This window comes from Parasteatoda tepidariorum, chromosome 10 (assembly GCF_982258835.1).
Source record: "Parasteatoda tepidariorum strain Cologne lab strain chromosome 10, Ptep-v5.0, whole genome shotgun sequence".
Classification (NCBI taxonomy): Eukaryota; Metazoa; Arthropoda; class Arachnida; order Araneae; family Theridiidae; genus Parasteatoda; species Parasteatoda tepidariorum.
Window position 1 is genome coordinate 18,759,460 of NC_141764.1, and position 16,993 is coordinate 18,776,452.

The following is a 16,993-nucleotide window of genomic DNA, read 5'->3' on the forward strand; positions in this document are numbered from 1 at the left end:
AATAAATTTTGCACTCAATAAATTAACTCTTTTTATTCATAAATTTATGCCTGCCATTTTTTTTCTTTTTAAATTTAGAAGAAGCCTCCCTTTTTTTGTTCTTATTTCCAAATGTGACACACTTTTTCATTATAAGTTGAGTTCGATAAAACATTAATTAACGAAATTTTTTGGCCGATCCAGAAAACCGTAAAATACAGGCATCCGGGATAGCAATGTCCCGAACATCCCAGATTTCTTCCCAGAGGTTCTTTACAATACTGTTAAAAAGTAACAATTGGTTAAACAAAATCTTTAAAAAAAAATTTAACTAAAAACCTGATGACTTTTTTTCCAAGAGCTTTATTGATAACAGTTAAACACAAGAATGTTGTGGAGTGGAAATTTATGAGAAGGTTCACATGAAAACATTAGAGAATGAGATTATTTACATCAAGACAGGAAAGAGGATGCAAAGAGACAGCTTAACTTTCTTCGTTCGCACAGATCATGATAAGTGTAATGTTTTCTCCTTTGAGCAGAATGCGACCTACAAAAAAAAAAAAATTTCATTAAAAAGACTAAACAAACAGTGATACATAACACAGTAACTAAAGAATTATTTGCTAAAAAGCAACTTACTACACTTCCTAATACACAGACTTCACTTAAATCAGAGATAAAAATGACAATTTATATGAAAAACGATATATGGAATATGAATCTTCTGTTTAAAAAGATTCAACAGACTTGCCAAAATAAAAAACAGGACATTTTTTTATTGTAACTGCGGCATAGCGCATGAGATAAAAATTTTATTATGAATAATATATAGAGACAAATTTGATAACTTATAGGTGCCAATCAAATTTTTTTTATTATTATTCATTATTTCATAAAATAATAATCATAAAAAATATTCATAAAATAATAATCATTCATAAAAATTATGCTTAAAATTATTTTTTAACGTTTATCATGTTCAATCTGCAACATAAATTTAATATGAATTAAAACACATAACCCATTAATAAAACTTAATTTAGCATCATTATTCAGAACCCTTTATTGTTTAATAGAATTAAAAGTGCAAGATTTTGCCTCTTTCAAAAACGTATTAGAACATTTTTGTTCAAAACAAGAAACTCTCATGCTTAACTTTACAGTCAATTAAGTTCTCTAAATGTTCACTTGATAACTGAGAGCAAAACTGGGCTTGCGTCTTTGTAACAAGACTAAAAACCCGTTTGCAGCTTGCATTGCTATGTGGCAATATGAAAAGTGAAAGGATAAATTTACATATTAAATTATATTTTTTGTTTGAGCAATTGGTCACTTTTGCCCACTTAACATCCATTCTACTTTCAGCATGTACATCAATTGGCAAATCTTCTAGCTGAAGAGAAGAGAAGAGAACTGAGAGTATCAGAATTTTCAAAATTTAAAAGCTTTGTGAAGACAGGAAATCTGTTACAGAAAAATCCTATATTAGAAAATTAAGCATTTTCAATCTCATTCAAATTGAACACTTTAGCATTTATAAGTATGTCATCTTTGAGTGGAAATTTGCGGATCATATAATCACAAACTGTTGTCCTAGCTGATCGGAAAAATTATTTTCTTTACTCTAACTATAAAGTATTCACAATTTTAGATGAAGATTGTCCTATAATAAAATCTGAATCCAACTTCTGATTTTCTTTACAATGATATTTAACACCCAGCAAAGAAGTAAAAGCGAACCATAAAATTTTTTTAAAGTTGACAATAAAAGATTGTGAAGTGCATTTATCTGAGGAGAGCTTGACTGAAGTTAAACATTCGGTTCCTCAAATATAGGTAAACACTGTGCTAAGAAGTAGCAATAAGACTTATACAAATCATCTGATAAAAACATGAATATTCTTTCCTCTCTGGATGAAACACCATTAGATAGTGCATCATTGAAGTCCTTGCTCAATTTAAACTTATTTGAGTTGGATGAGAACTCACAGTTAATGGTTCTCTTTTTAGCACCAGTAGCTACTAAAACTTTTGAGGTACCAGGCTCAGAATTATTCTTTTTTGAACTTCTGTAATTTTTTAATGCACTGCATTCTCCGTGCTCAGTTCTTTGAAGAAGCATAGCAGTGGCTCCCATTGCTCTAGAAGTCTATTTAAAGATCTGCCTAGAGAGAGCCATCTGATTGACACATGTTTAAACAATTTCCTAACTTCAGTGTCATGCAATTTTTGAAATTGTTTCAACTTCTCTTTTCTTTTAGAGCTTTTGTCTAAAAAAGAAAGAAAGAAAATGTCAATTATATACTCCTCTATGGATACAGGGAGCACAGATACCCCCTTTTCCGCAGCAAGGTGGAGCAAATGGCAAGGGCAGCCAATGACACATAAATTAGGAATTTCAGTTGTTAAAATTCCAGCAACCCCTGATTTCTTACCAATCATTACAGGGGCATTGTCAGCCCCTAAAGCTAGGCAATTGTTGACATCAATATTACATTCACTCAGAGCAGTCAATAACAGATTTGCTATATTGACTCCAGTGCCTTCAGATGATAACACTGGTGAACACAACAGTGAAGTATCTATGAGCAATAACTCTTCATTATAATAGGTACCACAAATAGGATATAATATGCAGTTAGTTTTAATACTGCCATCCGTAGCTATTGAAAAGTCTCCTAAGTATCTCAACAATACTTTCCTTCTCTGATTTTGTCATCTCTTTCACTATTGCTGAAGTTTTAGTATGCGCACATCTGTATTTTCACGCAATTTCACTATCAGGAAACCAGGGTTGGCAGGTTTTTGACATGTGACAGTTTTTGACAGTTTAAACCATGGTTTAAACCGTCACGTCAAAAACCTCACTGTCAAAAATGTCGAAAATGTCAAAAACCTATATTTATATGTGAAATTTAATTAATACATAAAATTTATATATTTTTTATAAAGGATAGTGTTTCTAAATATGTTCTAGAAAAAATAAATTTTAAATTTTGAAAACACTTATATTTTGAATACTAGTAACCAAAATCTTGTACTTTTGACAGCTCACATCTTTTGTAATATTATGTATTCATTTTCATGTGTTATTGAAAATCTGCAGTGATATTATTAAGAAATTTATTTATAACCAAATTTAGTGTATAGTATAGATTATACTAAAAATTAGACATTTTTAAAGATAAACATTAGCAGTTTTGCACATTAGACATCTTTTAAAGAAAAATCTTTTTAATATTCTTTTAAATCTTCTTTATAATCTTTTTAACATAAGACAATACAAATTTAAGTGCTTTCTGTTAAATACACAGAGTAGTTAGTGTCGATTTACAGTATATTCAGCCTATTCATTTACTATGCTGAAAATTTAGTTTATCCAAATACTTGTGAATTTCATTTTGCTGAATACCATATACATAGTTTTGTTGAATATCTAAATATTCAGCTGTTGAATAATTACTTCTTGCTTTCAAGATACAGTTGGACCCCGATTTAACGAACCCCTATTTAACGAATTTCGCGATTTAACGAATTTTTTTTCAACCCCAGCAAAAACAGAGTCAAAAGCCCCTAATTAACGAATAATTAACCTCGAATTAACGAATTATTTCAGCATCCGGAAAAAATATTTTTCATTAATTTTGATCAGAAAAATATTGCATTTTTTTTGTAATTGGCAAATTCTAAAGGGAAAAAAATCTTTCCTGGGAGGAATAAAATAGAAAAAGTGCATATTCGTCTCAAACAAGAGAAACGACCGCAACAGGGAAAAACAAAATTCGTCTTGGGGAGGTGGGCAGAGTTAATAAGACATATTACACTTGCAAGGTCATTTTCCGGGGGTTTGTCACGTGGGCTATGAGTCAAACAGGAAATTCCTTTCTTATCTTTGATAGTCGTTTATAACTAGTAATTTTTAATAATACATATGCACAAAAAAAAAATTTTTTTGAACCCCGATTTTACGAATGACCCCGATTTAACGAATAAAATTTTTGGCCCCGATGAATTCGTTAAATCGGGGTCCGACTGTATGCATTATTTGTATTCTTAATACAAGTGGGGGGAAAAATTAAGAGGTAAAAATTTTTTAAAATGATAAGTGTAATAATTATAAATAAATATAATAAACAATATGAATTATATTTATCATTATTCACAAATATAACTACTTTTAAATTCAAATTAACAATCTGGATAATAAAGATATTCGGTATAACATTAAAAAATTTTTTCATACACTTGTATCAAGTTTGTATTTATACAACATAACTTGTAAGTTCCTTATAAATATTAGTTATATGTCAAAAATGCATAGTAATAAACTTTTAATTTTCTTAAGTATCAAAAAAGAAATTTTTTTTTCAAAATATAAATATTTAAAAAAATTTTGTGCAAAATTTTTCTGCACATGCATTTGAATATAAATTTCTGAGATTTTAAATCTGTTATTTTACCTTAATTTTAATTAAAAAATATTTTAAAACCTGCTGATTACCTATAGTATAATTAAATTTCAATATAATGCATGGCAACTGTTGGTAGTTTTGAAGTTTATATATTTTTTTGGCAAACTTTAGTTTTTGACATTTTTGACGGGTTTTTGACGGTTTAAACCAGTATTATACCCTTGTCATGTCAAAAACCACTTTTTGACGTCAAAAACCCAACCCTGCAGGAAACATACCTCTAAATAACGGTCCAGCATGATCAGAGGCATTGATGGCGATGTTCTGCTCAGTGAGATACGATGTCATCGGCACAGATAACACTTTGGTCATCGTTAATTTTAAGATCAATTTTTTTTGTTACTCAAAAGAATATTTGAGTTACGTTGATGTTTATCTGTTTGAATATGTTTCAAAATATCACCTATCCCACCACGATGCAAAATCGAGAAGTCACATGCACACGTGGAACAAAACGCATAACTTTCGCCGTTTCTTGAGGATTGAATGAATGGAAATTGTTCAGTGCAGCTCTTACTAAATGGTGTTCGCTTTTTTCGCCGACATTTTCGTAATGAACAATGCCACTTAAAAAACTAATTATTTGAAAAATGAGCGGTATTAAATTATAAGCACAAAGAATTGCTACTCGATTCGAGTAGAAGCATTTTTTCTTCGATAAGACGCGTCATGTGCACCCCCCAGACAGCTGCAAGTCATGTGGTTAGTGAAGGATCATTTGCTTGCGCTCTAGTCGAACTGGATACGCTGCACCAACCACAATCTTAAGTTTCTCCCTCGTAGGAAACGTAATTAATGACGCGATTTCTTCGTCCTCGAAAGTTCGGCAAAATGCCAAAAGTCGCGAGGAATGCTCCGTCCCCAATATTTTTTTTTTCTATTTCGTATTTTAGCGGGGGTTCTTAAAAAAACAAAAACGGAGATTTTTGCATAAAATCCGGAAGTGTTTAAAATAAAGAAAAAGCCAGAGATTCCGGCCTAAATCCGGAAGGTTGGCAAGTCTGAACTAAAATCTCGCAGAAGATTCTTTTGTTACCATCATAATAACTTAACGCCCTTTACTAATTTCAGGGATGAGATTAGCCAAAAGGCAAAAAAGCTGAATTTACACGATAGTAAATTTTACGCAAGCGCAACCCTTTAATAATAAATTCCAGACAGTTTAAGGTAATAAATAATGTGTTGACATATAATTGTGTACTAATCTATCATTATATAAATGATTACATTGATACTTAACATTTAGTGAAAATAAAAATTATCAATTGAAAAAATAAAGCTGGAAATTATATTTTTCCTCAGTTCACATAAGAGAAAATTATTACTTAAAAAACTACCTGGTTTAGCAAATTAAAACTACTGAGAATATACATTAATATTTCATTTCTTTTAACAAATGCTGTTATGTGATTTATAACAAATATGTCAGTAATATTACTTTTTAAATTATATTGGGAAAAAAAACTTTAACAATGGACCGAATTATTATGTTCATATTATAGTCTAATCTAACTAGAGCCTTTGAAACATATCAATAACAGTGAAGTAGAAATATATAGTAACTCCTTAACATACAAAAATTGCTATTTTAGTTTGAAAAATTACATGACTATCCAACTGTTTAGATAATTGCTTTTTATTTGATAAGAATTTTGCATTTTATAGTATAAATAACAACAATTATAAATAAAATTTTGATCATGAGTTAATTAACTCTTTTTTCCAAAAAAAAAATAATTAAATTAAATCCCTTTTTAAGTGATTGCTTTTGTTTGCTATATCTTTTATGTTTGCTATATTTAGTCGTTAGTCCATCTTCAAACATCTTGTGACAAATCCTATTTTTTCTTCTTTGCAAGCACAGAATGTAAGTTTTGAATATATTCCCTTCCAGGTTCTCTGATGTTGTAACACTTACATATACTAATAATCGTCGTTAGAAAAACAGTCACCTTTATAGTAACTAATTAAAAAAAATTTATTTCTTACTAGAATCGCGATAGTTGATCTTAAAATTGCGTGAATATGAATAACAATTATGGATTTTGAACTCACATGGATATGAAACTAGATATACGATTTTGAAAATGAGAAAATACAAACTGGGATATAGAATTTTTAAAAAGCGTAAATACAAATCACGATTCATAATTTTTAGATCGCGTAAATACGAATCATGATGCGTAATTTTTAGATTGCATAAATAAGAATTATGATGCATAATTTTTAGAATGCGAATCCCAACGGCTCTTTTTAAAATCACGTATAAATACGAAAATCAATGTTTGATATTATAAACCGCACGAGCAAATCAAGACCTTGAATTTTAAACTTGCGTGAATACGAATCACAATATCGGATTTTTAAATCGCGTAAATAAGAATCGCAGCGTACAATATTCAAATCGAGTGAATAAGAATCGCAACACGCAAATATGAAAAGCCATGTTTGATATTAAAAGCGTGTGATTAAGAATCGAGATATTAGCAGATTCCAGGCTTGGGACCCCTAAAGGGCTTGTCACAAAAATCGGATCTATCTGGAGGGCGGGTAAAAAATTCGGAAAATCTTATCTGCTGCGAGTTAAAGGGGAGAAAATAGCTAAAATAAGTAAAAATGAGAAAGGATTGGTAGCTATGTAGTTTGAATTTTCTGTTACTCTTTGAAAATCGGTGAATTTTCAGAAAAAGCGGAATACTTATTAAAAAAAGTGAAATTTTTAGAAAAATCTGAATTTTTGATAAAAAAGCTGAAATACAAGAGATAAAAGTGAAAAAGCGGAAAAATCTCATCCCTGTAATTTAGAAATTTACAGAAAAATAATTTCCATTTTCACAGGTTATTATAGTATTGCTTTATAACTTCCAAGCGGAACAGCAAGAAGTCCTAAGCTCCACGAGATCTTAATACAGGGTATCTGCTACATTTTAGATTTTCAAATTCAGGACTTTCCATGATTAATTCCAAGAATTTTTCATGACTTAACGAAGTAACTATTTTCGCCGACAAAAACAGAATAATAAATTTAAAAAGCATTATAATAACATTAATTGAAAAGATAGGTAAAACCAAATTTGTTATACTCTGCATCTTCATATTTATTGATTTTAAATTAAAAAAATACAGGAAAGAAAGAGTTGAAGCAATAAAATAGCTGAAAAAATAATAACTGAGCAAATAATTTTTTTTTCTGAAGAATTATAATCTAAAAAAACTTTTCTTGTTGATCAGAAAGGAAAGAAATACACTGATTTTTCTGGTCTCATTTCAGAATTAAAAAAATCTGCTTCAGCTAGAATTTTTAACTGATAAAATAATAAATCAGAAATAATAATAATTCTGAAATCACAGAAGTTTAAAATATACTTCACTATGGAAATGATATTTTTTCTTTCATTTTTTGAAAGAACATAAGAAAAACATTTTATATTTTAATAAAATATGACTGAGTGGGGATTTTGTTACAAATTCAGATTTTCAGAACACCATGAAAAGGGGAGGGGGCTGGGGAATCCCGTTTCAAAAATAAAATTTTGCAACAACCAAAATCCAGGACTTTTTTTTAAAAAATCGTGACAAATTTTTTTCAATACTGAAATTCATGAATTTCCAGGTGAACGGATTTACAGAAAAATAATTTCCATTTTCACAGGTTATTATAGTATTGCAAACATATTATAGTATTTGCATAACAAGCAAAGTAAATTACAATAAATCTGAAGCCTGCCCACCCAGTTCTCTACCCGGTATGGAGTGCAGCAACTAATACCTATATTCCAGTTACTTAAGTTCAGGGGTCTGTCCAGGCTGAATTTACAACCGTTTAACGGTAGTAAAATACTTTTTCTTAAAATTTTATTTTTGTATCCCTTAAGAAACGATAAATCCATATTTTCGTGTTGATTTTTTAATAATTTTTAATTTTTTACAAATTATGTCTAAATTTTCACAAAATAGGTACCTCTCAGAAAAACCCAGACAGACCCCTGAAGTTACAAAACCATGGCATAGCACAATTAAGTGAAATTTTACTACCTGCCAAAAAATGTCGGTACTAGGATCGCATATTAGGCCCTCCCTAACTTTTCAGGTTTTGGCTTGGAAATGCTAAATTCCTTTACAGTTTAGCAATTTTTTGAACAATTTTCGATTTCCATGACTTTTCTAGATAGTTTAACAGCCATGAATATAGTAATATGAAAAAAATAATCTAGGTTACATCATTTGAGAAATAAACAGCACTCAAACTAATCCGGTTCTTGATTTGGATTTGAAAATATTGCAGTGCATATTTGTTTACTGGAATTAAAATAATAAAATCTATAGATAACTGAAAAATAAATACCAATTATTTGAACAGATGGATTTGGATTTTAAACATAGAAACAAGCATGCTTAACCAGAATTCGTGGGCAAAAATTAAGAATTCATTGGAAGAACTAATAAGAAAAGTAAACACAAAGGCATGAATTAGGAAAATAATTAGTAACAATGAAGATGGGAGACTGCTGAAAATAAACAATGTATAATTCAGCGATAACACTAAAATACAGATACTGTACAATGTAAAAAATTAATAGACAATAGAAGAATCAATAGAGTTGATAACTGTATTACTAGCTCTCGAAAAGAAAAATTCACAGAACAATAAAAAAAAACATACTATAACACATATTATTACACGAAAAAATTTAACTCTTGAGTATATGTAATGCCGATCATCAAAATCCTCACTCAAAATAATTGTATACAAAAATTACACATTTGACTAGGAAAGGGTTTAACAGAGAAAAAAAATTTCTGACATTGGAAAAATTTTAAGTCGCACGACAAAAAGGTCATCCTTTTCTAGGTATTCAACAAGATTTTATCGTCATTATAGTTGTCGGTAAATTGGTCTAAAAAGCAGGGGGAAAAAAACCTTTTAAGAAAGAAACATCACAACACAAAATGAAGATTTAGTAAAACATTCATTGAATGCGGGATTTTTGTAAGGAACAATCTTCAGAATTATATAATTTAAATCTCAATAACTAATAGCAAAACTCACTTTCCAACCTTCTATAAAAAATTTAATTTTCCGAGACATTAAAGAGCAAAAATAAATTTCTTTGAGAATGCCAAGTTTTCCCATTAAGCATGGCAAAATTTATTATAATAAATAGAAAAGTCACCTAAAGCCTTTCTTTCATTGGTTTTCAACTGCACCTCTTCAGCCTCGTCAAGCACTAAATTCATGTATTCATCAAAACCCTGAAATTAATGCACGAATTAATTACAAAAACTTTTTTTCAGAAAATAAACACTTATTACAGTAGAAATCTACTCACAATGATGCATCCCTCTATGCGAGAATTTACATTTTCATACAGCCAAACCTGAATACGGCTTTTCTAAAAATAAAAATATCATTAATGATTAGTGCATGAATAATTATATTCTATCAACTGAAAAAAATGTAATACAAAATTATTATTTTTCTTATTTTGTGTACACAGCTACAAATTTCATTAAATTTATGTTTGGGTAAGTCAATTTTATTCCAATAATAATAAACATAAATAGTGAAATGTCAGTAAACATGTGGTTTGAAAGGTAAAAAAAATTCAAAATATTATAATAAAAATCGTTATAAAGCACTTACCTTGTGAACAATTTAATAATATACAAACACTTGTATGTACAGAACGCTTGGCTTGCAACAAAAACGAAGAATAAGAAACAAATGAAAAGACAGCTATGAAAGGGTGTTTTTTCTAAATATAGGAACTACATTGCTTTTTTAAACAACATACACTCAACTCGTAAGTACCACCTTCCATTTGTGTGATCTATTATAACAACTGCTACATGAAGTCAACTTTACAGTTCTATATACCTAATATTATTTAAACACCCATTATTAAAAAGGACAAAATTAAGCACTTCTTACAGCCTATATGTATAAAGTATCTTTAAGGGCTCTCAAAAGAGGAAATAAAAAATAAGCACTTTTAAAAAATGCTATGTACTCTGGTTGTAAGAGAGATGATTTATTTTGGAGTTAAAACATGTCTTGACACTCACAATATTATTTTATTTCAGTTTTGCTCCTTTTTCTTTGGACATACGCTATTTAGCAAAAGTGGCTGTTGAATAATACAAACACACGTTTAAAAAAATAAAAATTATGATGTAATTCAATAGGCAAAAGAGCAAAGTGTTGAATTTCAAAAAAAGATAAAAATTGAATATAAATATCCACAATTTGGTCTTCAATTACATTTTGAGAACAAGCATTAATAGCCTTGTAATGACGGCAAACAAATCATTTTGACAACAGAGGCATCGGGATAAGAAGTCATAGGGACCTCTCAAAAATTTCTCGATTTCAAACAATTCTGCAGAAGCGAATTTACTTCAATATGGTAGAGCGCCGATTACCCGAACTGCTCAGGACCGAACATGGTTCGGATAATTGGAAAGTTGTTTAAAATCTAGTGTAAATGATTATTATTTATGAATTAACTTCCCTTCACACATTTTGTAGGCTTAGGACTGGCAGTACTATCTAAAACAGCTCTGGCGTGTTTAAAAATTTTTTCCTTTTTCAATTTTTAAATATTTTTAATTAAATTTTCTTAAACTTCCTTTTTTTCATTTTGAATTATTTTTATCATATTTCAGTTTTTTATAATTTTTTTGTCAATTACTGATTTTAAAACATTTTTCATTATTTTCCATTGCAAAAGAAATCCAGCAAAGATATCAGTTCAAAGCCTAGTTTTTTTTCAGCAACCATTTATCCCTCATTCTTTTTAAATAAATCAACTGAACTGGATCAACACTATTTTGACGTTCTAGCCAATTCATTGCGAAATCTAATGGATTGACTGCTTCTATATGAGAAGGTCCATTATCTTGAACTTGATCACCTACTTCTTTCACTTCGTATGCAGAGTTCCGATTTTCATTCACAATTTCGCCATTTTCATCCGAAAGATCTACTGGTTCAGAAACTTCAGTTTCGTTTGTTTTTCAGTTAAGAATTTTATTCCAAGATTTAAGATTCCAAGCACCGTATTCACTAATTATTAACCATATGTTACAACTACCAATTGCCCAATTATAGAACTTATCAATTCATAAACTCCTTCTGCATTCCAACCATTGTAGACTATCAAAATGAAGCTTGCATTCTTGGAAGATAATTTTCTGTTGTAAAGGGCTAAAGGGGTATGTAGGTTTAACTGCATCACAATACATGTATGTACGGCTACTATAAGAAAACTGCTAAAAAGGTTGTAAATTAAATATGGTCTTCAGATGTGGGGGGTATTATTTATTCTTCTCAATTTAGAAAAATTTTCAATAGGTTAAAAAATATTCCAAACTTTAAAAAAAAAAAAAACGAATTCAGACACAATTTGGATAATTGGACGTTCGGATAATCGACGCTCTACTGTATTCTTTTCAAATAAAAATACAAAAATCACGAAATTTTCCTTCTCCTCTTCCTTTTCTTCTATATCAAGCATAGTCTACAAAAACTACAGTCTTTTTTTTTTAATTTGAAACTCTGCAGGTTCAAGTTCAGAAATAATATTATTTCTGTTATTGAAAACGAAAGTATGACAAAGAAGCTATCGAAAGCTTAATACTGAAAGCAAAACAAAAATATGCACAATCAACTAAGAAGGCAATTCAGGAAGTCATGAAGGTAATGTGCATTTTTTTTTTTTTTTTTTACATTTGTATTGAGAACACTATTAGATAATTTAAGATTAGAAAGTTAATTTATATAAAAATAAAAGTAGAATAAAGAAAATACATAACTTGGGGGGAAAAAAGAGGGGGTTAAAACATGTAACAGCAAGTCAAATACCTTCATATAGATTGCTGGTGTGAATGAAAGTTCAGAGGTTACAGATCAGCATAGTATATCAGCCCTGTTCTTAATAAAGAATAGTGTTCCACCCTATTTATAAAACTAGAGCTTATTCTAGCCAGAAAAAAGGGCAGGGGGCAAAAGTTTAAAAAAGGGGCATTATTATTCTAAAAAGGCAATAATTTCTTTCTATGGGCTTTACACGTTCTATTAAAAAGCACTGTAAATTAGTAAAAGAATTTTTCTATTTAGCAAAGCAATCATATTAATTACTAATTTTTATTAATAAATTAACATATATATTGAGTTAATTAGCTTAGTAATTTATTTAAAATGCATGCATATATTAATAAAATAATAAATGTATTTTTTAAGTGTCTGTAGTTATGATTTAATAATCAAAATGATTAATAATAAATATGATTCAATGATAGTGGAAGTAACTGCAAACTTTCAAAGACAAGTGCAACAAGGTGTGATGGCTATTTTCCCTATAAATCATTGACAGCAACGACAAACTAAATAAAAACAGTTGAAAATAACAAAAGTTTAAAAAATCCATTATGGAGTTCTTGGGGGGAAATAAAGAAGAGTTGAGGAAAGAAAGGGCAAAAAGGGTATCAAGTCTATTACATCAGGGCACTAATTAACTTCAGGGGCAGCAGGGTGGATTCTTCAGACTAAAAGGGCAGCAGGCTGCTGCAATGTCTTTACCCTGCCTAGAATGAGCTCTGCTATGGGTCCTTGGAGCATCCCACAAGCAAACCTCTAAATCTTATTTTTTAAATTCTTAAGTTTAAAAACTTTTAGCAACTCTAGTTGTTGTGACAATTCACGATACGAAAATATCACTATGGGATGTGTCCGTAATGTGATCTGTAGCAGCAACTACAAATGCAAATTTGAGTTTAAACATCTAATTTAATATAAAAAATAAACCACATACAGGTTTGCAAAGGGATGGCTGTGAATTAAACCCTTAAATTTAGTCCCCTACTGTGATAGTTTTAATTTCTTTCAGGCCACTGCCAGGAAGTTGTTAAGGCTTGGCAATTATTCTGAAACAAATCACAATACGGAAATTTTCCCTATCCCCGAAATTGAGCTTCTTTTAAAAGTCAGGATATAAGAATACAGTGTCAACTTCTTTAACAATTTATTCTTTTCGAATTACTCCATATAATATCTCATTTTATAAATAGCAATATCATACATTAGAAATCCTTTAATGATAATAAAAACTACTTTTCATTCAATTTTATGCGGAATAGCCAATTTAACTTATAAGACACTTTTGCTTTCTGACAGAATAAGTGAAAAAACCTAAAAATCACACATAAAGCTATTTTGAAGAGTAATACGAGGATACAATTCTTACTGAGAGAAAAAACCTAGCTCATTCAAGCAAGTTATTTTTTTAAATAGATATTTCAAAACATATGGTATGAGTTAAAACAAAAATGCTGATATATATAAGAATTATTTTCCTTTGACAAAAGCCTTAAAGGCATATTCAAAAATTAACCCAGAGTTCAGAGATAGTCCTTCCATAGTTGAAAATCCTCCTACTTCTTATTTCGAAAAAACCTTTATAAATATATTCAACTGCTATTAAAATTTTAAGAAAAGAACACAAAAAAATATGAAACCTTCTTATGAAGAACGTAACTCAATAACTCAAACTAAAGCTGAACAGCAAAAATACCAAGAAAAAAAATTTGCATTAAACAAATACGAAGATTAATATACAGACATATATTAGAAATTTCAACTCAAACTATTCAATACACACTAGGACTACTTACGTTCTGCAAAAATCTGAAGATGAGATTGATGGGTTGTACCATCACTTTCTGAACTTTCTGAGGCTTGTAGGTTGACGACATTGTTCCAAATTTGATAGTATACACTACAAATTGATAATGTTATTAAAAATTACGTTACGATTAAGTTTCACGAGGAAAGAACAATAGCAGGAAAAATACTAAAATGGGGAATCTAGCGGCTTCTAACCGGTAACGTCTATTATAAAACGGGCAGAAACGAGCAGTATGAGCGTCTTAGACCAACCTAATTTCTGGAGTGAAACCATGCTTTGAACTTGCATAGAAAACTATGAGAGAGAGGTGATGACTGGGAAGATGGCGTCATCATCGGTAAGAAATGGATGGGTGATCGTGTAAAGCTAAGGGTGGTGGCGCTAGTGGTAAAATTGCTCTTTCAAGATTTCCGGGTAACTGCTTCCGATATATTTTTGCGCCGCAGATTGAAGAAACGCGCCATCATATTATTGCATCATATCTTTCACAGTATTTCACATGTACCGAGTTCTTTCTTTCAGCCTTTAAACTTCAGCATTATCATATGAATATTATAATCATTAGAATATTTTCTAATTAGGCTAACTTAAAAATATATATTTAAAGATATTTTTGGCGACATTTTATTCAAATGTAGCCAAATAAGGGATAAAATGCAAAACATGGCAAACCTTAAGAATTATTCACAATCAGATGTTAACTTTCCAAAAATTTTTTTGACCGTACGACCTCTGAGAATCAATACATTTCTGAAAGCTCTTATGAATGGTACAATTCAGATTTGAATCCAAATTACAATAACAAAACTGCATAGAATATTAGGCTTGTTCACACATCGCCTCGTAGTCATAACATAAGCGGAGGGATACACCGGAAATTTTCTAAATTTCTTCCGGTTTAAGGACGTTTGTTATTGTTTACATTAGACCACCCATCCATAAACTAAAGAATAAAAAATAAAGTTTATTAGAGTAGTAGTAGTTAATTTACGTCGCACTAGAGCTGCACCATGGGCTATTGGCGACGGTCTGGGAAACATCCGTGAGGATGATCCGAGAACAAGCCATCACAATTTTGATCCTTTGCAGAGGGGGTGGCACCCCTACTTCGGTAGCCCAACGACCTGCACGTGAAGTCGAGCACTTTACGGTAGAACAGTTCATCGAGGACCAATACCACACACCCTCGGTCCCTACGCAGACTACTCCAAGTGGTCACCTACCCGCACACTGACCGCAGCCAGTGATGCTTGACTTCGGTGATCTGCTGGGAACCATGTCTTAACGATCAGTCCACTGCGGGACATTTATTGGATTAAAAAAAATGTCAGTGCACTTAAAACTCATGCAAAACTAATGCACTTAAAAAAATACCTTAAAATGGTGTAAAGAATATTATACCCTACAATTCAAATTTTTTCAACCATTAATTAATAAAATAAAAAAGTACCAATTATTTACCAAAAATTCCTTTTTGCATAGAATTTTCTTTGGATAAACGAATTTTATAACTGTGTGCAAAATTTTTTCAATTAAATTAAAAAGTTCTTGAGATGTAACGAAATACGCAAAAAGTAAAATTAACATTAAGGGGTCTAAACCTAAGGATCGTTCTCCTGACCAAATTACTGGGATTATTTTTCACAGATTGAGGCTATCCCCTATATTTTGGAGGTCTAAAATTTGAATCCGTTAAAGTAAAGGTATGTTTATTCAGAAAAAGTAAGTTTTTGTGTCTAATTTCCTAACTTAAAATATCGTCTACACTTATTAATTAGCATATTTCAGGTCACTCCCTTGACCCATTAAGATTGAGTCATGGAACGTAAAGATTAGATCAAAGTTTTTAAGGGTGGTCCGTTTTTTATTTTTATTTGGTGCATTGCACAAATGTATTTTTAAAAGATGGGTGAGTTTATATCTAACACAGATATTTAAATATCGTTTGCAGGTTCATGAAAGATTTAAGAAAACTGAGCTATCCACACAAGAAATATGAATCCTGGAAAATCAGTACAACTGAAAAATTACATTTCATCATATGACTGTATTTTATTTTATATCCGTCATTAAACAGCTGACCCAATTTTGGGTTTACGACTACCAATGCTCAAGTCCGTAGCCTTGTAATTTTGAACCAATTCAGAAGACAAGAAAACTCCTTGATCCACCAGAGGTATTGATTTGTTATGGGAACATGGAGGAATTTGCGGCTCAAAAAATTTAACGATTAATTTACTACACGGGGAGCCTTCGACTGGCTGGGATCGATCCCATGAACTTTTGGATATGGCCCCATATGACTGTATTGAGAAAATTTCATATTAAGCTATGTACCTTAAAAGGGAGAAGTTGTTACTATTTTTGTAAAAACTCTTATTCATTAATAACTAACGCTCTTATTTATGTTTTTATTTCATAATCCCTATAAGCAAAGTATGAAAGCTTCACCAAATAAATTTCCTTTTTCTTTTAAAAAACTGTTAGTTTTTGGAAAATGATGGGTATGATATTCCACATTTCTTTAAAGATGTCATTCTACAGGTATTCATAAAAAATTTTACAAGCTATACAACTCGTTTAAATAAATTATCTGTACAGTGTATAAACACAAACATTATACAGTTTTTGAGCTAATGAGATGCTGCCTTTATGGTTTGAGAGGAGTACTTAGTTAATTACTACATTAAATGTTTTATTATTATCAGGGGTCTGTCAAGGTTTTTATGAGAGGTACCTATTTCATGAAAATTTAGATATAATTTGTGAAAATTAAAAACTATATTAAAAAATCAACACAAAAATATGGTAAAGTAAGAAGATATTTTCAAAAATTGTCACTAGAAATAAAAA

The 16,993-nt window shown here is 30.3% G+C and overlaps 1 protein-coding gene across 1 annotated transcript; it reads right to left on the bottom strand.

The window, feature by feature from the left end:
* Window positions 1–322: 322 nt before the first annotated feature.
* LOC107440251 (small nuclear ribonucleoprotein E) lies at window positions 323–14,479 on the bottom strand. Its single transcript, XM_087153868.1, has 4 exons — window positions 14,127–14,479; window positions 9,785–9,847; window positions 9,629–9,707; window positions 323–529 (listed from the first exon to the last, which is right to left on the bottom strand). Exons 1-4 carry the CDS (start codon window positions 14,205–14,207, stop codon window positions 465–467), a joined length of 288 nt encoding a protein of 95 aa, XP_087009994.1. The 5' UTR covers window positions 14,208–14,479; the 3' UTR covers window positions 323–464.
* Between the last annotated feature and the right edge of the window lie 2,514 nt (window positions 14,480–16,993).